Here is a 26,877-nt window from a genome sequence, read left to right on the forward strand (position 1 = left end):
AATTAACCATTTCATCTCAATCTCAAGACTACAAGATCTTGATCCAATATGATCAAAATTAATTCTTAGTTACTTAATTTTAACATTTAATGAGTGAAGGCAAATTTGCTTTTGTAAAGAAACCTAAACTCTGCAAATAATTCCAGGATCTTTCAAAGATTTAAAAAAAATACAAAAATTGTCATCATTCTAATATTAGGACAAATGACTGAAAACTTTGACATAGGCATGTTTTAAATAGGACCCTGAAAGTGGAAATGCTTAGGAATGAAAGTCTACAGTGCTAGGCAAAGATGCAGAGTTCTCCAATGGATGAAAGGCAAGATAAGATCATATAAAAAGAGGATATGAAGAGGCAAATGAGAATTCTAATATCATGCTGCTGGTTAATCACGAATCAAAGTTCAAATCTATTGTCACAGTACATACATGACATCACTTATAATCCTGAGGGTAGTGCAAAAAATCTGTGCTCAAGAAAGATTCATTTACAAAAGAGAGAAATGTAAATAAAGAGTAAAATGTAAAAAAGACTGCAATTCAGAAAATAAATATTTAATGATAAATAATGTGCAAAGAGTTCTTAAATAAGTCTGAGTTTGTTTTTTTTTAAAAATAGCTTATTTAAAATTTTTGACCATACATGCAGTCAATTACAAAATTAAAAAATACAAGTACAAAAGTAAATCCAATATTTACTCCATGATGATTGGACCCCATCCCCCCAGAGTTTGTTTAGGATCTGATGGTGTAGCCATAGCAACTGTTCTTGAACCTGGTGGTACGAGTCTCGTGGCACCTATACCTCTTTCCTGATAGCAGAACATGGGTGGTGTGGATCCTTGATGATCGCTGCTGTTCTCAGACAACAGTGTTTCATGTAGATTTTTCTAGATAGTGGGGAGAATTTTGGCTGCCCACTAACTTTTACAGGGCTCTCCGCTCGGAGGTATTGATGCTCTCATACCAGGCCATGATGCAGCCGGCCAGCATACTCTCCCCTACACTTTCCTGAGGTTTGCCAAGGTTTACAAAGTCATTGCAAGCATTTGCAAACTCCTGAGAAAGTAGAGGTGCTGATGTGCTTTCTTCAGGATGATATTTCTGTTGAATCCAGGAAAGGTGCTCAGAGATGGCAACTACCAGGAATTTAAATTTTCTCACCCTCCCCACCTCTCCAATGATGGCTAGATCGTACACCTTTGATTTTTCCCTCCTATCATCCACAATTGGCTCCTTGCCTTTGCAGATATTGAGTGCAAGCTTGTTGTTAGTGCACCATTCGACCTCCTGTATGTTGACTCATCGCCCTTTTCTCAACCCACCACTATGGTATCGCCACCCAATTAACCTACAACCACCTGATTATTTTTAACTGTGGGAGAAACCAGAGCCAGAAACCAGGGAAAACCCATGCAGACATGGAGAGAACGTACCAACTCCTTAAAGACAGCACGGGATTCAAACCCCAGTCCCAATTGCTAGAACAGCATTGCGCTAACCACTACATTAACCGTGCCATCCAAGTTTGTAGATGGTGTTATTGTCGAACCAAGCCACAATAGGCGTAAAGAGAGTAAAGCAGGGGGCTAAGAATGCAGCCCTGTGGTGTTCCAGTACTGATGGAGATTGTGGAGATGTTCTTACCAATCCTCAATGATTGTGGTGTGTAGGTGAGGAAATCCAGGATCCAATTACAGTCAGGGATGGAGTTTGCTGATCAGTTTTGAAGTGATAATGGTGATGAATGCCGAACTGTAATTGATAAAGAGCATCACATTGTATGTATCTTTGCTGTCCGGGTGTTCCTGGGCTTTGTGTAGTCAGTGATATGGCATCTGCCATAGACCTATTGTTGCAGGAGGCTATGGAATAGCTGTATATCGCCACTCAGACAGGAGCAGATCTGCTTCAACACCAGTTCCTCAAAAGAAAAAAACATCCCCAGTGGTTGTGAGTGCCACTGGTTAGTAGTCATTTAGGCAGGTTACCACATTTTTCTTAGGCACAGGAACGACTGGGACCTATTTGAAATAGGTAGAGAGCCCACACTGCCAGAGGGAAATGTTGAAGATATCTGTTAAATCACTGGCAAGCTGGTCAGCACAGGTTTACTAGTCTTGGCCAGGTACTCTATCCGGACTGGATGCTTTGTTTTCCTGAAGGCAGCCTGCATGTTATCCTCTAGTACTGACAGTAGAGGATCATCAATGTGGTGCAGTGGCTCTTCCTTATTCCGGTCAAATCAGGCATAGAGTTTATCTGGGAGTGAAGATTTGCTGTTTCACATTGCACCAGATTTGATTTTGTAGCAGGTTATGTCATTTAGGCCCTGCCATGCTGTCAGATATCCTTTGTCGTTTCCATTCTCATCTGGAATCTCCATTTCACCCTGGAGGTCATACCTGCTCCCTGCAAAGTGTTCTGGATCTCTGGATTTAAATGCCTGTGATCTAGCTCTCAGGAGATTTCTGGATTTCATTGTTCATCCATTTGGGAAAAACCTTGAAAGATTTGATGGAGACACAGTCATCCACAGTTGTTTTGATAAAGTCTGCAACGACCCTAGAGTACTTCAGGTCAACAAGCATCGAATGACAGGAAAGTTAGATGGTAAATGTTAAGGTAAAGATTTTGATATGCTCAAGTTTATGAGGAGCAGAAGAATCCAGTCAAAACAACCTAATACACAACCTAATTCATAACAGATTTGGATGACATACCAGAAGAACAGGAGCAAACAGCCTGCACTGGCACAGGAAAAACTGGACAAAATAGAGTTTTCAACTTATTTGACCTGAGGAATGGCAAATGAAAACGGATGAGAGGCATTACAGTTTTGACATTAACGTGTGCATCATGTTTCTTTCATCAACTTCAATATTCCAGATTTTAGGTATCCCAATAACAGGATTTTAAAATATATTATGTGGTCTCGTTTGTGTCTGCAATTGCACAACAGCAGTTTTTTTTAAAACAGCAAATAACCCACAAATAAAACCTGCATCCCCCTTCCTCCTTAGAACAGGGAAGATCAACCTTTCACTTTACACAGGAGGATATAGGACATTGGTATTGCCTAGAAATACCTCTATTATTTTGTTAAATTTACTAAACATGATATTGCTTCCAAATGTAAACTAGGGTGCCCAGTTTATCCAACAATCCAGCTGATACAAGTAATCAAGTAAAAGATAGGAAATAAATGTTACAAAAAAGTTTTTAAAATAAAGTTGCGTGGAGCCTAAATTGGCCTTTTGTCCAATAATTCATTGGTTGGCAGTAGGGTTTAAAATTTTGTCCATAGGACCTGGATAATTCTGCAATCCACAGATGTTTCTGTACTATTGAGTTTATTAATATGTTACTTCAGCATGTTTGTGTATTTATTAAAAATTTATTGTAACCTTGTTTTTCTGCAATTATTTACCATAATCATATTGCCTGTGCCAGTATTTGCTGTTCATCTACCATGAAATATCTCAATTCATTATTCCTGTTCCAGCTAGTGTCCACACCCAAGGCTTTCAATTTTAATAAATAACATTAACAATAACATCTGATTTATGGACATTCTGCCTCTAATGTCCAATTCATTTTGTTTGTATTTATTACAGACACTGTGACAATAAATGTTACTGGAGCATGAGATTGCATCACACCCTCCCTAGCTACAGCTGTTCAGCAGTTGTGGTTTTAGAAAGTAGGAACTCTATAGGGGAATTACTCTGAATACATTTTATAAATTCCCTCATGAGTGCTTTCTGTTGTTCAGGGTGCCATCTTGAGGCTTCCTTACAAACTATAGTGCCATGAGGCCACATCAAGAGTCTATGCACACCATTTAGATACACAAGAAACAAAAAAATTTAATATGTGCTACAAGGATCACTCAATTAATGTTGAGCTTGCTCTGTCATCAAGGTCATGACTGATCTTCCATCAGCGCAGCATTTTCCAGCACCGTCCCATATCCCTTGTCTTCCTTCATGACCAAAATCTACTTTGAACAAACACTTTTTAAATGATAGCAAACCATGAACCCAATTTTTTTAAAATTTCTTGCTCCACAAATGCCACTGAACTGCTGGAGATTTCCATTTAATTTCAGACTTCCCAACATTTAACATTCTTTTCAGCGTTCTGCTTTTACTGCTTTTAAGCAGAATTGGTACAAAAGACCATTTTTAAACCATATTATCAAACTTAATCCGACAAGACTGTACCCAAGTAAATAATTGAATTAGAAGAGCATTTAGTTCAATTTAGCATTAAAGTGGAACATCAGCTAATATTTTAGTATCTGTCAGTAGGAGCTCACAAACATTCAGGTACAAAGGAAATGACATGGTGAGGAATATAAACAAAGAAATGTAGATGCTGGAAATGTAAAATTGAAACGTTGCTGGAAATACTCTGGTTAAGGCTGCACTTGTGGCAAGAGAAAGAGAATTAACGTTTCAAGTTAAAGTCTGGAAAAGGGTCTTCAATCTTAAATGTTAACTCTGTTGCTCTTCCACAGCTGCAGCCTGACATGCGAGTACTCCTGTTTTATACCGAATTTCATCTTAAACCAAGATAGTTCTCATTGATAAAGATTCCCAAGCTTCTCTATTGCGGAACAACAGTTCTGGATATTTCTTGCTTGTTTTCACCTTATTCATCTTTTGGTTCCTTATGGTATATTGGAAAGCTTGGAGTTTCGCTTTGTAATTTTGAAAATACAGGAATATTGCAACAAAATGTAACCAGAAATTACGACAAACATCATCAAGTGGTGTTGATATGCAAAATTTAAAATTTACCTCTTTTCTCCAAAATTTCCCAGGATACTATGAAATCTCTCATCAGCATTTATATTTCTTGATCAGGAACCTTCCCTAAAAATTTAAAAATCTATATTTTTCCTTTCTTCATTTCTCCAACAAGTCAGAATTGTCAAAGTCAGCACAAAATGGGGTGTCTTTTGGCCCAGCTAGATCCACTAAATCTTTGACACCAGTCTAAAGTGTATTTTACAGGCTTTTAATCATGTCCCCTTATCCTATGATTACATCTTTATTTGTACTCTAGTTTAAAGTTTCTATTCCAGGGAACTCCTCAGCCACATTTTTAAAAACTGCTTCCAGCACATATTTTCCCACTATTTTCCTTGAAATTGTCTAATTATAGTCAGATTGGACATTATGCTCTGTTCCAAATTTCAGAAGGGTGATTCAGACTTTTGACATTCAATAGCCAGTGTTGAATAATACCAATGTTATCTCCAATAATAGTGTGGTTTTCAATTGATATTTTAATGCTAAAGAAGGTACCATAGAATTCTGCCAATTTCATGCTTGCTTCTCTGCATTAAATACCATGCTGGGCTAAGTCTACTATTATGACTAGATCTCCTGGCTTCTCCATTTGCTTTCATTCAATAGGCGCAGCACAACCCCAGAATAAACTATGATGCATGTTAGGCAAATTTGCATTCAGCCATTTGAGTATAGAGTGGCAAAGCAGGTAACATACCTCTCCACCGATTAGTAAATTGGCTACTGGTCACAAGAGGAGAAACGGACTTTAATTTGGTCCTCCTATCCTAAGTAGCAGGAAGCAAATCAAAGTGCAGTATAATGTGATCATACATGCTCTATGCCAAAAAGATAATTATTTTGTCTGACAGAAGTGAAGAAGCAGAGGAATTTAGGAATGTAATTTTACAACGTAATGCAGATTGCTAAAAGCATGTGAACAATGGGATGAAAGGAGATGAAATAGAGATCCTGAGTTGCAAAGAGGGAGCAAAAATAGTGGAGCAGGAAAAGGTCACGAGGGAAACACCATCAAAATTTAACTACAAGAATTAATAAGCTAAGCTTTAGAAGAATGAGGCAAAATAAGTTAACACTGGACAGATGAGGAGGACTTGGAATGTGATAACATCTAACATTTGTTCACATTCCTTGCAAATATTTTACTGATTTATGCTTTCCCATATTGTTCTTCATTAAAAAAGTGCACCTTAGAAGTTTCCCACCCTTTATATGCAGTCAGTTTGAAGAGAGATGTGTTTTCATTGGATGCAGTGACTGAAAGCAAGGTGCTCAGGCAAGTATGCCCGAGATGCAAAGATAATACAAGTGTCATTTCTACTGATGATGCAGGGAGCACCAATTTTCATTTTACTTCCACAAAAAATCTTAAATTCATAAAATGAAAGGAATAAAAATAAATAAATGTTTAACTCCTCACCTTGTACAACTCAGGAATGCCTTTACACTTTTAGATTATGCAGCCATGACTCTTCAGCTTTGCTGGAATTTCCATCTTAGTCCAAGTTTTTTTAAAAAAATCCAACAACAAGACTTGGGAAGTATTTTTAAATAAATTGACAAGATCAATTAAAATGTTAATCCTGAAGCAGATGCTCTATTGCACTTTACTTAGTCTTACATGCTACATGAAACCCCATAGAAAGAAGCCTCATCCTGGGGTTAAATCTATTTTCCCAACCCTCAGTGAGCCAACATCAAGAATACTGGTTTCAATTTCACACATTTGACACTACCACTCATCTACCTTTGTCAATATTTAGGTAAATAATAACCCAAATACTAAAAGGCAATAGGTTAACACAAATAGAGCAATCTTCTTTTTCAAGTATGAAGTTTATAAAAAGGGTGTGGTTCAAACGGCTTTAATAGCAACATAATACATGGATGTTAAAAACAAGTGCTGACATTAACAAACCTAAAGGCATTCATGATGTAGAACAATTCATAAAAGGATTAAAATCATAAGTTATGATTAAGACATAAAAAATAATCCAATTTCACCACTCAAGAGGTTTTAATAATTAAGTATTTCTATCCTAACAGTTCATTCATTCATTCAAAGTCTACACTACTTTTTTTTAAGAAAAACGAACATTTCTACCTGTTCTAAAAGTTCTACCCTGCAAGTTCTTGTTAAGTTAGTATGCAGAGCAGCTTACATCCATCCTATAGACTGCCCACTCTATAAATAGACATCGATGTGTTAAATTATATCAACTTTATACATAATTTCTCTTACCCCCACTCAGGAACGTGCAACTCGTAGTCCCAGTACTCGCGGGGCTTCAGGCTGTTTACCTCGGCATACACGCGGGCCCTGCTCCCGGTAGCCGGTCCCGGCATGGCAGAGCCAGGGCTCAGCTCAGGGATAAAGGGGTGAAATCCCCAGCGGGATACCGCGGGGGTGAGAAATAGGCCGCACCGCCACTGGACACACCGACTATCGGGAGCCAGGCCAGACCACCACACACGCACCACCTCTTGGGATAACTTCAGCAAAGGGGCCCGGGGAGCCAGCGAAAGCTTCCCCGGGGCGGGGTAGGTAGTAAAGGACAGGCAATGAGAGCGGGCCCCAGTTGGAGAAGGTAGGCAATGCGAAGTAACAGTGCGGGGTGAGCCGGACCGGAAGCCAAGGTTAAAGATGCCGAGGCACGACTCTCAGAGAAAGGCCCGCAGCGGAAGGAACTGTTCGACCGGGTACAGAAGCAGCTGCAAGAAACCGGTCACAAGCCCGGTGTGTCAGCGAGATGAGACTGTGCGCCGGGGGGCGGAGGGGGGAGGAGTGACACGCGCCGACTGCAGCGCCTCCCAGCGACGCCCAACTAAGCTGATGAAAGCTCTCCAGACACAGTACTGCCTCACACAGTCCAATGAAACGCCGACGCCAGCGGCCCCTAATGGCGTCACATTGAACCCGACATAAACCGCTGCAAACTCCGATAGGTTATCTGGGATACCTTAGGGGGTAACAGCGACGGGTGCTCAGGCTGAAGGATGGATTGGCCCCAGAATACACACCAAATCCAGCAACCCCCCCCCCCTCCTCTGGATTTACATTGAATTTGTAAATATGGATACACACATCTACTTTGGCCATTAAAGACTGATTGGAGATGGTATTGCATTTGGCAGTGTAAAGTGGAGGGCACAATTCTGACCAGGGTGTAGTAACCATGAACTGAGAACCAGCGCAGACTCAATAGATGGAATGGCCTCATTTCCTGTCATAAGGAAAATATAAAAAATGTGCGATAGTTTGTCAAAAGTGGTGGGGGGGGGGGGGGGGGGGGGAGAGTTAGGAAGGACCGGGCTTTTATAAATAAGGACAAAAGTACAGAGTAGCATTAAAAATATTACACAGGAATGAATATCTTATGCATCTCATGTCCCTTTTCATTTTTTGTGTCAAGAAATGTATTTTTCAATAACTTGATGTCCACAGACCCGACAGCCATCAGTAATTGCAAGTTCCATAGGTTTACTTCCATGCAAGTAAAAATGTTTGTCCACACCTCAATCTTAATTCTCTTGCCCTGAAATCTGAGACTGTGGTCGCATGTTCTAGAACCCCTTTATAGTGGCCTGGGCATGAAGACAGGGACCAGCCCGCAAAATGGCTGACAAATGCAGTGACCGCATAGACCAGGGGAGCGGGAGACACCGGTCATCGTCCAAGGTGACCTCTGCACGCAAAAAGATGGGGAACTCTGGTGGCCAACGCTTCGATGATGTGCTTGGGGCCCATATAAGCAAAGGTGTGAGTGCAATAAATCTGTCTTCAACTTCGACCCCTCATGTGTGTGCCTTCTTTCCACACTTCCGCATGTTACATTGGTGACCGCTACAGGTCCAACTGGTCCCAAAGATGACAGATCAAGTGGAGCCAGTGACCATCCTCGCAGTCTCTCTCAGGTTTCTGAAGTTCTGGGTGTTGCAGCCACAAGTGTGGTTCAAGCAGGCCAAGATTCAGTTCCAGCTTCACAACATCACTGCAAACAACACCTGCTACTTCTACGTCGTGAGCACCCTCAATCAGGACACAGCAACAAGGGTTGTAGATTTTCTACGGCAGCAAGGCAAATACACAGCCCTCAAATAGCTACTAACCTTAACTTTCGGGCCACCCGATTGCTGCATATCGACGGATTGAGGGACAGGGCCTTGTCTGCCCTAATGAGTGAGATACTCATGTTAACCGAGGGCCACAAGCCTTGCGTGCTCTTTGAGCAAGTCTTTCTGGAGCAGCTGTCTGAGGATATTCAGCTCTTGCATCAGACTTCAACAACCCTCAGAGGTTCGCTGCCTGGGTGGGCATGCTCTGGAGAGCAAAGAACGACACCAGCAATGTGTAGACCACATTAGCAAGCCCCACAAACGACCCCCTGCGAGATCAAGGCCAGCAGAGAGGCAAAGTGAACACCCAGAATAGCTATGCTACTACCATCACCAATGGGGTGCAGAGGCTGGTTGTGGTAGTGGCGCAACTGCTCCTGGGGGCAGACTTCCTTCAGACCCACTGCTTGCTGGTTGACCTCAAGGGATGGCATTTGGTGTATGGCAAAACCTTTCAGACTCTTCCTCTGGAGGAAGCCAAGCTACCCGCCCCCCACCTCGATAGTGGTGCCACCATTCTCCGCAGCCAAGCCAAAGCACAGGGTAAGGCACCACCTACTGTACAAGGGCCCCCTGCTCCATACCAGGGTATGCTGACCCCCTCCTGAAAAGCTCAGCCTGGGGAAGTTTAAAAAGATGGAGGAGCTGGAGATTGTGCGGTGCTCTGACAGTCCCTGAGCCTCTCCCCTCCACGTGATGCCCAAGTCAGCAAAAGGTTGGAGACCATTAAATGAGGCTACCACACCCAACAGATGCCCGTGCCCCACATCTAAGACTTTCCAGCCAACCTGCACAGAGCACAGGTGCTCTCCAAGGTGGACCTCCTCCTGGGGTAGCAACAAATCCCAGTTCACCACCAGGACATCCCCAAGACTACAATCATAATCCCCTTTGGTTTGTTTGAATTTCTCTGCATGGCATAAATTTTTCAGCGGCTAATGGACATAATGGACTGGGACCTCCCATTTGCATTAATCTATTTGGACACTATCATCTCCAGCCACAGCCGCAAAGACCACGCCACTCACCTGAGACAACTGTGCACCTGTCTGAGTGAGTTTAGGCTGACCATCAACCCCGCTAAGTGCCAGTTCACTCTGGACATTATCGATTTCCTGGGGCACAGAATTAACAGGCACAGGGCCACACCCTTCCCTGAGAAGGATGAGGTGGTCCAGCACTTTGCTAAGCCACACATGGTGAAAGGACTGCAGGAATTCGCCAGTATGATAAGCTTTTACCACAGGTTCATATCTGCTGTGGCATGCATCATACACCTCCCCTCCACTTTGTGCTGATGACCAGCAAGGCAAAAGACATTGCTTGGGATGAGGAATCCTCCAGGGCATTCCAGAATGCCAAAGATGCGCTGGCCAAAGACACTCTCCTGGTCCACCCCAATCTGGAGGTACCTACTTCTCTAACTGCCAACACCTCCAGAACAACAGTAGGGACTGTGCTAGAACAACTCATCGAGGGCCAATGGCAACTCCTGGCCTTTTTCAGCAGGCACCTCTGCGCCCCCCACCACCCTGAGCTCAAATACAGCACTTTTGACCAGGAGTTGTTATTGCTGTACTTGGCAGTAAGACATCTCCATTACTTTTTGGAAGGCCTGCAATTCAGGGTGTTCACTGATCACAAGCCTCTTGACTTTTGCCTTCCATAAGGTATTAGACCATGGTCAGCCCAACAACAGAGGCACTTGTCCTACATGTCCAAGTTTACCACAGATATTCAACATATCACAGAAAAAACAATGTGGTGGCCAATGCTCAGTCACACTCTGCAATTAGTCAATACAGACCCTGTACCAAGGGTTCTCGCCAAAGCACAGCAGCAGGACCCTGAGATCCCCACTTACAGGACAGCCGTCTCCGGCTCAGGGTGGAGGACGTCCCAGTTTACCTGACACTGCTGTGCAATATTTCTACTAGCAGTCCTCGCCCCATCATCCCGGCTACATGGAGGTGCTAGGTTTTCGAAGCCATCCACAACCTGGCGCACCCTGAAATCTGAGCCATGGTCATGATGGTGGCCAACAGGGTTGTCTAGCGTGGCTTTCGTAAATAGGTCAGCCAGTGGGCCAAGACCTGCACAAACTCTCAATCCTTCAAAGTTCAGGTTCACACAAGAGCACCCATATGAACTTTTGAGATGATGCAGCGCAGGTTCAGCCACGTACACATTGACTTAGTGGGGCTGTTACTGGTTTTCCGTGGGGTGAGATACCTCTTGACCACGGTGGACTGCTCCACAAGGTGGCCGGAGGCAGTCCCACTGGCCAATACCACCACAGAAACCTGCGCCAGGGCACTTGTTGACACATGGGTTTCCCGATTCGGGGTTCTGGAGCACCTCACCTTGGATTGGGGGGGGGGGCACAATTCACCTCCAGACTCTGGGTGGTGCTGGCTAACTTTCTGGGGATGCAGCTCCACTACACCACAGCATATCAACCTTAGGTCAATGGGTTGGTGGAGCACTTCCACAAGCAGCTCAAGGCAGCCTTGATGGCCCAACTCAAGGGTCCCAACTGAGTGGACAAACTGCCTTAGGTCCTGTTGGGAATTCATACTGCATCGAAGGAGGACTTCAAAGCCTCAGTGGCAGAGATGGTCTATGGCATGCCGTTAGTCATCCTGGGGAGTTCTTAGCCCCCAATAAATGCCAAGAAGATCCTGTGGCAACCCTTGAGAGCCTGCGGCAAAAGCTAGGATCTTTGGTTCCACGGCAACCCCCACTGTACGGCCAGCCTAAGGATAGTGTCCTGAAAGACCTAAAAACTTGCCAGTACGTGTTCATGAGGAGGAGCGCATACAGACCACCCTTACAATGACCCTACGAGGAGCCCTACAAAGTCATTAGAAACAATGGTTCCATTTTTGCCCTCGACATTTACCATCATCTGCCTGAAACTGGCATATCTGGTCTGTAATGAGCCGGTCTCCACTCCACCCCCGCAACACAGGCAGGCCACCAAAGACTATGGACAATGGCTCAGTTGCCAGTTCTTTGGGGGAGGGGGTTCATGTCGCGGCCCGCGCACAGAGACATGGACCGGCCCGCAAAATGGCTGACGAACACGCCAACTGTCCAAACCTGGGGTGTGACACCAGCTGTCGTCCCAGGTGACCTCCACACACTGGGAAGACAGGGAACTCTAGCAGGAATGCCGGCCAATCCAAGGCCAGTGTTCAGATGAGCAGAGCTCCCAGTGCAATAAATCAGTCTTTGACTCCTCATGTGTGTGTCTTCTTTCCACACTTGCTGTAGTGCATATGCTACACCCGATCTAAGGGAAACATCCTCCTCCCTGCAATCCCTTTCTAACCCTGTTAGAATTTTGTAGGAACAACACACAAAGTGCAGGATGAATTTTGTGGGTCAGACCAAAAAAAGCAATTTTTTCAGGTAGACACCCTCATCTGTAATATCAGGAACCAGGTTGACATTCAAATAAGAGGGTGGGGAAGGGGATAGATGAATCCAAGTGGGAAGGGGATGAAAATAAAGGAGCTAGGAAATGATGGGGGGTGGGGGTAGAAGGAGCAGAAACCCGAGAAAGACACTTTGGAAAAAAAAGGAAGGAAATGGGATGAGGGGATGTGTTGGTGATAGGCAGGAAAGGAATGTGGGGAGGGGAAGGAGGAGAAATAGGGCCGGAGAAATACAGGGAAGTGGGGCAGGAGGGAGGGGATGACCGAAAATTGGAGGTTAATGTTGATCCCATCTGGTAGGGGACTGGTGCTTTTCCCCCAGCTTACTGCTAGCCAGTGTTCGATCCCCTTCACACCCCACCCCCTCAAATTTTATAGGTTTCAATTAAAATCCCTCTCACTCTTTTATTATACAGGTACAAACCAATTTGAGCCAATCTCTCCTCCTGTGACAGTCACGCCAGTTCAGAAATCAGTTTGGTGAGCCTTAACAAGAATATCCTTCCTCAGATAAGGAGATTAAACTGAAACAATGATCCCGGTGTACATTCACCAAGGCTCTAGATAATTATATTGTGACATCATTAATGCCACATTAAAACACTCCTCCTTAATTACTTGCTGTTCCTTTTGATTAATAGAATTAAGGGGAAAACATCAATGATTGAAGACAAACTTTGCACAAAGGAAGATAATAGTGGGTGAGAGAAGTCAATCATCCCAGTCCCAAGACATCGCTGCAGGAGCTCCTCAATGTAGCTTTCTAAATGCAATGTCCTAGACACAACTAACTTCAGCTCTTTCATCAATAACGTTTTTTATAAATCACAAGGTCATAAGTGAGTATGCTGACTGATGATTACACAATTGTAAAATGCTATTTGCAACACCTCAATCTTTGGCTTGGCTTCGCGGACAAAGATTTATGGAGGGGGTAAAAGTCCACGTCAGCTGCAGGCTCGTTTGTGGCTGACAAGTCCGATGCGGGACAGGCAGACACGGTTGCAGCGGCTGCAGGGGAAAAATGGTTGGTTGGGGTTGGGTGTTGGGTTTTTCCTCCTTTGCCTTTTGTCAGTGAGGTGGGCTCTGCGGTCTTCTTCAAAGGAGGTTGCTGCCCGCCAAAACTGTGAGGCGCCAAGATGCACGGTTTGAGGCGATATCAGCCCACTGGTGGTGGTCAATGTGGCAGGCACCAAGAGATTTCTTTAGGCAGTCCTTGTACCTTTTCTTTGGTACACCTCTGTCACGGTGGCCAGTGGAGAGCTCGCCACATAACACGATCTTGGGAAGGCGATGGTCCTCCATTCTGGAGACGTGACCCACCCAGCGCAGCTGGATCTTCAGCAGCATGGATTCGTTGCTGTCGACCTCTGCCATCTCGAGTACTTCGACGTTAGGGATGAAAGCGCTCCAATGGATGTTGAGGATGGAGCGGAGACAACGCTGGTGGAAGCGTTCTAGGAGCCGTAGGTGATGCCGGTAGAGGACCCATGATTCGGAGCCAAACAGGAGTGTGGGTATGACAACGGCTCTGTATACGCTTATCTTTGTGAGGTTTTTCAGTTGGTTGTTTTTCCAGACTCTTTTGTGCAGTCTTCCAAAGGCGCTATTTGCCTTGGCGAGTCTGTTGTCTATCTCATTGTCGATCCTTGCATCTGATGAAATGGTGCAGCCAAGATAGGTAAACTGGTTGACCGTTTTGAGTTTTGTGTGCCCGATGGAGATGTGGGGGGGCTGGTAGTCATGGTGGGGAGCTGGCTGATGGAGGACCTCAGTTTTCTTCAGGCTGACTTCCAGGCCAAACACTTTGGCAGTTTCCGCAAAGCAGGACGTCAAGCGCTGAAGAGCTGGCTCTGAATGGGCAACTAAAGCGGCATCGTCTGCAAAGAGTAGTTCACGGACAAGTTTCTCTTGTGTCTTGGTGTGAGCTTGCAGGCGCCTCAGATTGAAGAGACTGCCATCCGTGCGGTACCGGATGTAAACAGCATCTTCATTGTTGGGGTCTTTCATGGCTTGGTTCAGCATCATGCTGAAGAAGATTGAAAAGAGGGTTGGTGCGAGAACACAGCCTTGCTTCACGCCATTGTTAATGGAGAAGGGTTCAGAGAGCTCATTGCTGTATCTGACCCGACCTTGTTGATTTTCGTGCTCTCCATTGCAGGCAAAATCTTCGCTAGGATTCTACTTACCTAGTGTCGCCGAGAATATTCTCCCAGAATCACAGTGCGGCTTTCGCGCAAACAGAGGAACTACTGACATGGTCTTTGCCCTCAGACAGCTCCAAGAAAAGTGCAGAGAACAAAATAAAGGACTCTACATCACCTTTGTTGACCTCACCAAAGCCTTCGACACCGTGAGCAGGAAAGGGCTTTGGCAAATACTAGAGCGCATCGGATGTCCCCCAAAGATCCTCAACACCTCAATAAATGAAGCAGTCTATGCCCTCATGTAACAAGACCTTGACAACATTCAGACATGGACTCTTAAATGGAGTGCAATGATCACCTTCAGCAAGGCAGAGTTTAATTATCTACCTTAGACATTAGCACAGGAGAGTTCTTTCATCATCAATGGTCAGCAACTGGGTGTTCTACAGTGAGTGATTTACACCTAACACAAAGTCTTTCCAACATCTACAAGAGAATATGACTTGTCCATTGCCTAGATGAGTGCAATTCTAACAATGTCAAGCAGCTCAACAACATTTAGTTTAAGACAGCCTACTCGATCACTCCCCATATATCACCCCACTTTCTCCTCCAGTAGAACATTGTGTTTGCTATTTAGGACATCAATGAGATACCAACATATCCCAAACCCACATAGTCCACTACCAGGAACAAGGACAGCAGGTACTTGGGAGCATTGACAACTTCAGGTTCTCCTCAAAGTTATGCACCATCCAGCTTTAAAAATAAATTGTCATCCCTTCATTGTCTTTGGTTCTAACTCTAGGAACTCCCAAGGCAAAATTATTTTGAGATTACTTTCATCAGAAAGGACTGGAGTGGTTAAATAGAAAAATAAGAATATACATATATTTTAACTCACTATTAAAGTCTTGATAAGTTATCTCTACTAGTCATAGCTTCCTTTCTTTTTTATAAAAATGTTAGATTCAGGCCCTAGTCCATATTTGAGAGTACAATCTAGGTGACATTTCAATAGACCACAAAGACAGTCTTGTATTGGTGGAGATTTTATATCGAAGATATTAAATGGAGGTGTCATTTGTCCTTCTTGATGATTTGGTTGTTATTTAATTCCTATTTCTGAAACAATAAAAGGTCTTGTATAAGTCTCTTTTAATTTACTTCCCATTTACTTTATTTGTATTAAAACAATCACTCTTATGTATATTACCATTTGTTACATTTTTATAGTAATATTTCAAATTCCAAGATCTAAAGTAGCAATAAAATATTCTCAATTTCATGATATTGTATTATCTAATATTTTGCTTATATTAATGCACATAATTTTGGAAATTTTCATCAATGCTTGCAATAACACACAATTTAACATTCAACTACCACAAACCAACAAATCTTGTATTATTTGTCTGACAAGACTTTTCAATGACTTACCCTAAACAACGCCACAACTGATTGTCAATCACATATAAGAGTCTTGCATTTAGGATACATCCACTGCTTGCCAGGTGTTCTATTTTAAAGTATTAATTTGTAACAAAAAAGGAAAGAAAAGGTGATTTTGTGCTTGCTTTTGTGACATTTACACATTTTGTAAAATATAATCCTGCAGAGAATAAATTAACTCTCTAATGACTGTAGCTATAAACTAAATTCATAATGTATCAATTGACACCAATTAAACACTACATCCTAAATGATAGGCCAGTCTATTCACAGATTCAATTTAGTGGGAAAATAATATATTTTACATTGTTTGATATAATGCATCTATCTTTACAAAATTAATCTTCCCTCAATTTAATATGTCATTACCAGATGAGTGGCAGCTCCTCTCCCAAAATCCCCTGCCAGCTGGGATTATGTTTTATCATTCATTCTATAAGTTTTCTCCATACAACTTCAAGTCTCTTTCCTCACAATTCCACAAAACTCACTTCCTGTTCCCCCAGTTCTTTCTCTAACTCTATTATACAACTACTTTTTAAAAAAATTATTGAAGTTTAAACATCTCCATAAGATGAATCTCAGATATTATACGTATATATTCATATTTGCCATGATTTTCCACATAATATTTATCTGAAGTATACACTTATAGAAAGAAGAAAGACCAAACAAGAAAAATAAGAAAACTATATACAAGTAGGGAGTGTATTTTTTACAACATAATCATTGATTTGTAGGAATAAGGTCAGGCCTATGAAGTATGAAGTTAAACCATTTTTCCCAGTGTGAATCAAATTGTTCCAATTTATGATTAACAGATGCTGTTATCTTCTCCATTTTATAAATGTCCATTATAATTTTCCTCCATGCTTTTAAAGTTGGGCTCTCCTGTGATAACCAGTTCTTGGTAAGAGTCTTTTTACCACCCACCAGCAGTATATTCATTAAATATTTATCTCTTTTCCACCATTCTTGAGGTATATACCCAAAATATACAGTCTTACTTTCTAAGGGTATTTCACATTTAAAAATGCCTTGTAGGGCACTGTGTATCCCACTTCAATCATCTTTGATAACAAGGCAGTCCCAAAAAATATGGTAATCGTTTACATTTTGATTTCCACAATTTATCCAGCCAATAGGGAGGTTACTACCATAATGGGATTTCTGAGAGAGTGTAATAAAGTATCTTATCGAGTTTTTCCACCCAACTTCTCTCTATATCTGTCAACTGGTATATTTCCTTTGATTCCTCCATATTATCCCTCCTTCCTTTTCCCATTTTGTTTTAATGTATGAAGTTGAGTGTGTTTTAAGATTTGACAGACTATTAAATACATTTGAAATGATTTTACTGCAGTCATATGAATTGCTTTTCTAAACAGTTCTATCAAACATGTACTTGCCTTGGATACATTTTTAACTCATTTATTAACATAATGTCACATTTGCAAATACCAATAAAAGTCTGGTTTTTCTAATGTGTTTATCTTTAAGCATTTCAAAACTGAATAGTCTTCCTTCTTTCATGATGTTACAAAGAATTTATTTCTTTAGCTATCCAGTCCTGAAATCTAGCATCCAATTTATTTGCCAAGAAATCGAGTCATTCACACACCATTTAAGAATTGCTCTATCTCCCTCTAGTTTATAAACTTTCATAGTAGTTTTCAAAATTTTAATAGTCCATTTTACCATGGGGTATCAATACTACTTGTATATCTTTGGAGGTTGTTATCAGCCAGAATTTCCTGTATGGGCATGGAAAGAATATTTTTCTATTGAGCACCATATGATGGGCGACACCAGCATCTCTCAATAGTCCTGCAAAATAATAATCTTTAAGAGAAAGTAGGCCCTATCCTCCATTTTCCTTGGCTAATCGCAATGTTTTGAGACAAACCCTTGAACTTTTACCTTGCCATATATATCTTGATAACATTGTAACTCATACATTGAATCAATTTTGGTTAATCTCGATTGGTAGGGTCTGAAAAAAGATATAATAGCCTGGAAAATATATTCATTTTAATGGATTCAATCCTTGAACCAAGATTTAAAAAAAAAGGAATTAAGTTTCATCTTAATATATCTTCCTTAATTTTTTTAAATATATGGGCAAATAATTGCATTCCAATAATTTAGCCAAACCCAATACCCGAAGACTTAATCGACTCTGTTTTTAGTCAACTACTTTTAATTGTTTCTATTCACACTGATATCGTAAAAATAATCTTCAAACACCTCTTTCATCTCTGGTAGCCAGCTTCAAACCTTTCTCCTTCACTCCACCAAATTAACATTTCTTTGAAAGATCCTTGATTGTGTTGTTATTCTCCACTGTTTAATGTGAATATTTCTTTTCCCTTTAAAAAGTTATTAGACTTGCTTGGTTAAATCCACTATTGTACATTTTGTCCCCTCTCCAACGTTGACACATGATATTTTTCTTGAGCATGAACCCTACATTCCAACATTAAAGGTATTGGTAGTGTTTTTGAACTAAAGATGATATCACGTTAAGAATTAAAATCACTAGAGGAGTCACATGCTGGAGTAGTGGCTGGTCAAGTAGAACCAGCTCTCTCCAGAGAAAAAAGTTTGAAAAAACAGAGCTCATTAAACATAAAATACAGGAAGAGAAAGATAAAGTTACAGAGAAGAGACAGCAGATGGCACCCAAAAGAGAGAGAGTAAGAATAACAGAGAAAAGGGAAGAAGGAAAATCACTGGAGAAGAAAGAAGGCCTTACCTGCACGTCGGAGCAGGGAGTCACCATGGAGAGGAGCGGCCAACCTCCAACGTTCGTAAATACCTGGAGGAGCGGTGTCCTCTCGACCGGTGGACTTCAAAAATGGCTCTCAGAGCCAAGAAAAGGTGCGCAACTGCGCAAGTAAAAGAAAAGGTTAATGCCGGCGGGAGCGGTCTTAGCTGCGGAGCAAACAGCTGAGAGACACCCAGCATCGAGGCGTTCAGCCAGGGGAAGTAAGCAAGAAAGAAGAGAAGAGTGGTGAGAAAGAGAATGAAGGGCTGGAAGAGGGTGACTGGCAACGGGGCGATCGGCAAGGGGTCGACCTGCGGCGGGGGGCCCAGCGACGGGTCGACCTGCGGCGGGGGGCCCAGCAAGGATACAGAAGCAGCTCAGAGAAGGATGAAGATACACAGATACAGAGAAGAGATGAAGAAGACACAGACATAGATACAGACACAGAAGAGTAGGAGGAAGAAGTCAAAGAATTTCAAAGGAAAAAAGAAGGTAAAATAGAAGGTCAAAATTTAGATAAGGCTTTTTTTGAAGAACAAATGAGGTCATTAAAAGAATGGCTATCATTAGAATTTAGTTCAATCAAAAGAAAAATGAAAAGAGCTGAAGACAGAATGTAAAGCTTAGAGTTAATTATGACTGAAATAGGGAAAAGAGTAGAAAATGTGGAGGAACGAGAAGCAGCTGTAGAAATGGAGATAAATGATTTAAGAGGGAAGTTGGAAGAGAGTGGAAAAAAATGAGAGACACAAGATTTATTGTCACAAAAAATTGACAATTTGGAAAACTACAGTAGGCGAAACAACATAAAAATAGTGGGCCTGAAAGAAGGCAAAGAAGGGTCAGATATGAAGGAATTTATAAAAGGATGGATCCCGAAGGTGTTGGGAACGACAGATTCACATGAAGAAATAGAAATCAAAAGGGCACATAGAGCACTAGTACCGAAACCGCCACCACATCAAAAACCGAGATCCATATTGGTAAAACTTCTAAGATATAGCACAAGAGAGAACATACTGGAGCAGGCAAGAAAGAAGGTTAGAGAAGACAACAAGCCATTGGAATATAAGGGACAAAAAATATTTTTTTTACCCAGACATAAGTTTCGAACTTTTAAAGAGGAAGGAATTCAACAAGGCAAAAACAATCTTATGGAAGAAAGGTTATAACTTTATACTAAGACATCCAGCAGTACTCAAAGTATTTGTCCCTGGGGAACAGAATAGACTGTTCTCGGACCCAAAGAAAGCCAAGAATTTGCTGAATGTTTGCAGGACAGGAGAAGAGAGGAGGAGGAGTGACAAGAAGGAAGTCTGGCAAGAAAATATACAAAAATATGTAACAATTTAAAGTAAAGATAATGTATATATAAAGATTTAAAGACGAATAAGAGAAGGGGAAGAAGGGGGAAAAAGAGAGCTTTGTTATATGTATAGGAAAATAGTGTTCTCTGGAGGAGCCTGGGGGTGGGAGGATAATGGTTGCTGCGAAATCGGTTGATACTTGCGAGTAAGTTCGCAAACCGAATGGAAAGGGGAGTTGTGGTAGCCGTCAAGGGACAAGGGGCAATCCAAGGAGGGTGGGTTCATTTGGGGTTAAAGGTTATTGCTTGTGGGGATTGTTGGGGTATTTCATGTCTTAAGTGCGTTGTCATATATTGAGATTAAAAAGAAAAACTTAAAGAACATTAATGGGAAAAAAATGGGATGGAGGTGGTGAAGAGGCAGAAAATAAAGATTATAAGATGGCCACGTTGAACTATATGACTATAAACATTAATGGAATACATAACCAAATTTAAGTGTATCCCATTGGGAAAAAAAATCACATATAATTTAAAAGACAAAGTTACAATGTTTGAAAAAACCTGGGAACCATATATGGAACATAACAGAAAGAGCAGGCCTTGGACCACCACCACCTAAAATGATAAGAAGATAAACACGATCAGATTTAATGTGAATAAGTAGATGATACGTCTTTTTTGTTTGTATTCCTTTTGTATAAAGATGTTGTATTATTGTATTTTATATGTTCAATATTTACTGTTTTTGGAGGGAGGTGGGAAGGGGGGAGAGGGAGGGATGGGGAAAAAAAGAGAAAATATATTTAAAGAGAAGCATCTGTAAATATTTTGGTTGATATGATTCATAGTGTGATAAATAAAGAATTACAAAAAAAAAACAAAAAAAAGTGTTGCAAAATAAGAGAGCATCTCAAAAGAAAAGAATTATAATCACTTCTTATCTCCAAGAATTTTGACATCTCAGTTTCTACTTTCAATTAATTCAAAATATTAAATACCACAAAGCCTATTTTGGAGGATTATTCACTTGCTCATCCTCCGACACTTACTAAACTATATTGGTTCCCTCATACCGATATAATTTCGTATCATAGAACACAAAACACTACAATGCAGTACAGGCCCTTCAGTGCACAACGTTGTACTAACCTATATATTCCTACCAAAAGGAAAAAAACCCCTCCCTACCTCATAACCCTCTATTTTTCTTTCATCCATGTGCCTGCCTAGGAGTCTCTTAATGCCACTAATGTTCCAACCACCAACACCACCCCTGGCAAGGCATTCCAGGCACCCACAACTCTCTGTGTAAAAAAAAAATACCACTTACATCTCCCCTAAACTTTCTTCCCTTCACTTCGTATAGATGTCCTCTGGAGTTTGCACCCTAGTAAAACATCTCTGCACCCTCTCATAGCTTTCATATCCTTCCTATAATGAGGTGACAAGAATTGAACACAATATTCTAAGTGAGGTCTCATCAGAGATTTGTTCAGCTGCAACATGACCTCGCGACTCTTGAACTCAAACCCCTAATGAAGCCCAGCATTCCATCCAGCCTTCTTAACTATCCTATCCACTTGCATGACAACCTTGAGAGATGTATGAATTTGGACCCACAGCCCTTCTGTTCTTCCACTGTTAAGTATCCAACCATTTACCCTGTACTCAGCCTTCAGGTTTGACCTTCCAAAAATGCATCGCCTCACACATCCTGATTGAACTCCATCTGCTACTTTTCTGCCCAACTCTGCATCCTGTCTCTTTTGTAATCTACAACAGCTTTCTATGCTATCCACAACTCCTCCAACCTTCATATCATCCACAAATTTACTGACATATCTTTCTACTTCTTCATCTCTGTTATTTATAAAAATCACAAAGAGCAGGGTCCCAGAATAGATCCTTGTGATATCCTCATTTTCAAATTAATCTGTATCTCACCAAAATTCCATTGGATATTGTTATACCTCTTTCTGAATGAATTCTCTCATTCTGGCTTTTTTTTTGCATCTTTAACTATTTCCACAGCATTCCTCTTGCATATTTGTAGTTAAAATTCAACCAGTACATTTCAAGAAAAGGGTTCTTCTATCATAACACAATCATTTCTGTTCTAGCCCAAAATATCCCCACCCGGTTCTCTTCCATTCCCACATTTCTAGATTGCTCAATGCTAACATTACCTCCCTTCACATGATAATGGAATAAAGCTTGAATGCCCTTTCTATATTGTCAATCTACATTTCTTTGTACATTACAATTTCAGTATTTGATATATCATCAATAATTTACAAAAAGCTGAGTAGTGAAACAATCAGGCTTTTAATAGCTAAAGTCTGGAACACTCAAACAACTATCCACCTCCTTGACTGATCAGACAAAAAGGAAAGGGGTAGCCTGCAAGGGGCTATGGGAAGATCGATCTTGGGAAGAGTGTCCAGTAACAGTGGTTTACCACAATATGATAATGGTGAGGTGACTATCTGATATCACTTAGAACAGAGGGGAATTTCTTTAGCCAGAGGGTGGTCACATGTCATGCAGTATATGCTCCAATTCGACAGAAGTGTTTTACAGTACAGTTCAATGTCTCCATACAAAACAATCACTGGTTTAACTTGACATTAAATCAACATAAAACTTGAGGATGTAAAAAACAAAGTGTCAAACCATTTGCAGATTTAATCTATCACCCAAGAACACTTGAATTAAAAAAAACGACCGCACTCTCAAGATTTCATATGCCTATTCCGAAGAACAGGCATAAGCATTGAGGGGCCCTACAAACTACCAAATCTCCATGGACCATCAAAGCACCCATAAACGTACATTCACCTCAATTCATTCTCATTTCCCTCAATGTTAATGCCCTTAAACAACATCACTTAAACTATTATTCGACTATTATGGTCAGATTGTGGTTGATAGGGCCTTCCTGCACGCTTGATGACAACATTTCCAAAGTTATTTCATGGTCTTTTTAGCACTTTAGAGCAACCTGAGTTCATAAAATATGACTGTTACCCTATATATGCGCAGCATTCTTTCCAGTCTTTTGGTAATTTTAGAAATCATCGAGATGTTCGATATTACTTCACGAAACTAGAAATTTGTTTTCTTGAATAAAAAGAGACGTAACCTGAGCTAAGTGGAACTTCGTTGGTCAAGTGACAGCAGCCCAGTCTAACATTGAAAACTCCGCGATCTTGACACCTGACGGCTAATTGGCGGGTGGACGCCTGCGCAGTCAGTGCCGGATGGACGCATGCGCAGTCAGTGCCGGATGGACGCCTGCGCAGTCAGTGCCGGATGGTTTCCCGGGCAACGGGCGAAAACATCTGCATGCCAAGTGAATATGGCTGAAGTGGTGGTCGAGGTTGACCCCACTGTGGTGACTGTAGATCACCACCAGGTCCAGGCAGTTCAGGAGATGACCGACGAAGAACTCCTGACGTTAATCGATGAAATCAGGTAGGTACGCACCGGCTTGAACCTGAATATTAAACGATTAATGCTGGTCAATCACACCGAGGCCTGCTGGCGCCTCTCTCTCAATGCAGTTAACACAGAAACGCCGGAGGAACTCCGTCGGTCTCGCAGCATTGTAGGTAAAGAGAAATTACCGACGTTTCGCGCCTAAGCCCTTCTTCAAGGTATACCAGCCGAGAGACCTGCTGAGTTCTTCCAGCTTTTCTGTGTTTTTTTTTTAACTAAATCACTGTGTCGGAAGACTTTAGTGTTTCACTTCTCTCAAAACAGGCCCATCTCAGTTACATCGTTAAATACTGTGCTGCAGATGTTTGAAATCTGAAGATGTTGGTAATGCTTGCCAGATCGGGCAGCAAGGCTTTGGGGATTCTACAGCTGTTGCCTGACATCACCCACCCAATCCCAATACTGCAAGATACCATCCAAAAATGTACTGGGAAAACTCAGTACTGCATCTAGAGCAGTGGTTTTCAACCTTTTAATTTCCACTCACAGACCACTGTGATTAATAAGGGATTACCTAAAGTGGTCTGTGAATGGGGGAAAAAATAGGTTGAAAACCACTGGTCTAGTCTAGATCCAATTATTTTACTTGAGAAAAATTGTCATTGGCCCATTTACTTTGGAATTATGAAACAGTGCCCATAACAAGTCAATTAGGTACGATTAAAACAGTGGCTTTCAAACTTTTTCTTTCCACTCACATACCACCTTACTAATCACAGAGCACCTATGGCAGGGGTGTCAAACTCAAATTCACAGAGGGCCAAAATTAAAAACTTGGACTAAGTCGTGGGCCAAACTAAATATTTATTGAAAATTTTCAACAACATCTGCATGTTTTCTCTTCTTTCAACATATGTAATTTTAAACTTTTTCTTATTAAAATAAATGTTTAATAATAGTTTTGGTTAAACTCTTTCCAGAAGAAGCATTAACAAATGAGAAATAAAATATTCAATAAATAATATTTGTCTATAGCCTTTCTTTTTTTTCTTTGGCTTGGCTTCGCGGACGAAGATTTATGGAGGGGGTAAAAAGTCCACGTCAGCTGCAGGCTCGTTTGTGGCTGACAAGTCCGATGCGGGACAGGCAGACACGGTTGCAGCGGTTGCAGGGGAAAATTGGTTGGTTGGGGTTGGGTGTTGGGTTTTTCCTCCTTTGCCTTTTGTCAGTGAGGTGGGCTCTGCGCTCTTCTTCAAAGGAGGTTGCTGCCCGCCAAACTGTGAGGCGCCAAGATGCACGGTTTGAGGCGTTATCAGCCCACTGGCGGTGGTCAATGTGGCAGGCACCAAGAGATTTCTTTAGGCAGTCCTTGTACCTTTTCTTTGGTGCACCTCTGTCACGGTGGCCAGTGGAGAGCTCGCCATATAACACGATCTTGGGAAGGCGATGGTCCTCCATTCCGGAGACGTGACCCATCCAGCGCAGCTGGATCTTCAGCAGCGTGGACTCGATGCTGTCGACCTCTGCCATCTCGAGTACTTCGACGTTAGGGATGAAAGCGCTCCAATGGATGTTGAGGATGGAGCGGAGACAGCGCTGGTCGAAGCGTTCTAGGAGCCGTAGGTGGTGCCGGTAGAGGACCCATGATTCGGAGCCGAACAGGAGTGTGGGTATGACAACGGCTCTGTATACGCTTATCTTTGTGAGGTTTTTCAGTTGGTTGTTTTTCCAGACTCTTTTGTGTAGTCTTCCAAAGGCGCTATTTGCCTTGGCGAGTCTGTTGTCTATCTCATTGTCGATCCTTGCATCTGATGAAATGGTGCAGCCGAGATAGGTAAACTGGTTGACCGTTTTGAGTTTTGTGTGCCCGATGGAGATGTGGGGGGGCTGGTAGTCATGGTGGGGAGCTGGCTGATGGAGGACCTCAGTTTTCTTCAGGCTGACTTCCAGGCCAAACATTTTGGCAGTTTCCGCAAAGCAGGACGTCAAGCGCTGAAGAGCTGGCTCTGAATGGGCAACTAAAGCGGCATCGTCTGCAAAGAGTAGTTCACGGACAAGTTTCTCTTGTGTCTTGGTGTGAGCTTGCAGGCGCCTCAGATTGAAGAGACTGCCATCCATGCGGTACCGGATGTAAACAGCGTCTTCATTGTTGGGGTCTTTCATGGCTTTAAGCTCCTTTTAAATGTATTTTTTTTTCACAAGCCAACAAGTCAAAAAAATAACAACTTGCTTCAATGAAAATCCAATCTTTCAACTATGAACAGTCCAAAGTTAACCAAAGAAAATATTAATCCAAGCTTACACTGTGATTTACTATAATGCACCTGGGTCTAAACCAGATACTTGGCATCTCTTCTTAGATGCAAGTTCATCAAACTCTGGGTTCAGACTCTGAGCTGAGGAAATCTTCAGGACTGAATGAAGGTGTAAGACGACTCCTGTGTGGTGTTTTGTTTATCTTCATCAAAGAGAAGAGTTGTTCGCAGAGATACATGCTGCCGAACATTGACAGCATTTGAGCAGCTTGTGCACGGAGTTGGGGTAATGTGTCGGGAAGGAACTGTGGGAACTGCGCAGCACCGACAGAGTCATACTTTGACTTGAGTGTGTCATTACACTGGAGCTCAATCAACTCCATTTGGAGGTTGGTTGGAGCACTTGTCACATCAACTGCAAACAGATTGCTGAGTAGTTCAAATCTGCATTTCTGGGCTTCAAAGTCAGCAAATCATCGGGAAAACTCCGCACGAAGTACGCTTAGTTTTTCAGCAAACTCTGCACTGGGCAACACGGCAGGTGAGATCTGTTCTTTCATAATCTGGCAGCACAGAAAATGAGCCATGTTTCCCTGCAGCATCTGAGTCTCCCACAAGCACAACTTGGTTCTAAAAGCCCTCACTGCATTGTACATGTCTGTAATGACGTGCCCTCGTCCCTGCAGCTGCAGGTTTAGCGCATCGAGATGGCTCACGATGTCACACAGGAATGCCAGCTCACATTGAAACTTTTTATCCATGAGCTCTGTTGTGTCTTTGCTTTTGCTCTCCATAAACAGACATATTTCTTCACGCAGCTTAAAGCATCTCTTCAGTACTTTTACTCGGCTAAGCCATCGCACCTCTGTGTGATGGGGCACGTCTCCGTATTCTGACCCTAACTCCTCCAGAAAGGACTTGAACTTTGGCTCTTATGAAGTTAACTACTCAAGTTACAGTGTTCATAATATGCTCCATTTTCAAGGCTTTGCCACACAAGGCTTCCTCGTGGATTATGCAATGGTAAACTGTAAGCTCACCTGCATGATTCTCCTGCATCTTTTCCCGAATCCTGCCCACCAGTCCACTTTTCTGACCACGCATCGCAGGCGCACAATCTGTTGTTAATCCCA

The 26,877-nt window shown here is 42.1% G+C and overlaps 2 protein-coding genes across 10 annotated transcripts in view; one reads left to right on the forward strand and one right to left on the reverse strand.

Annotated features, from left to right (window-relative positions):
- The window catches only part of csnk2a2b (casein kinase 2, alpha prime polypeptide b), a 97,111-nt gene that overhangs the window by 26,080 nt on the left and 44,154 nt on the right, over positions 1–26,877 (reverse strand). For 7 of the 9 annotated variants that reach the window (XR_011345667.1, XM_069901095.1, XM_069901092.1 and 4 more), the window contains exon 2: positions 15,964–16,042. Coding sequence is in view for 8 of the 9 variants with exons in the window: in XM_069901095.1 (XP_069757196.1) it covers positions 15,964–16,042 (79 nt within the window). In the remaining variant the exon portion in view is untranslated. Of the gene's footprint in view, positions 1–7,062; positions 7,669–15,963; positions 16,043–26,877 lie in introns of those variants that run through there. The other 2 variants (XM_069901089.1, XM_069901094.1) reach the window with 2 other exon arrangements.
- Positions 23,305–26,877, forward strand: part of cfap263 (cilia and flagella associated protein 263) — a 42,531-nt gene continuing 38,958 nt past the window's right edge. The window contains exon 1 of the mRNA XM_069901086.1: positions 23,305–23,525. Within this exon, the coding sequence (XP_069757187.1) occupies positions 23,320–23,525 (206 nt within the window). The 5' untranslated portion in view covers positions 23,305–23,319. The remainder of the gene's footprint in view (positions 23,526–26,877) is intronic.

This window comes from Narcine bancroftii, chromosome 10 (assembly GCF_036971445.1).
Source record: "Narcine bancroftii isolate sNarBan1 chromosome 10, sNarBan1.hap1, whole genome shotgun sequence".
NCBI lineage: Eukaryota > Metazoa > Chordata > Chondrichthyes > Torpediniformes > Narcinidae > Narcine > Narcine bancroftii.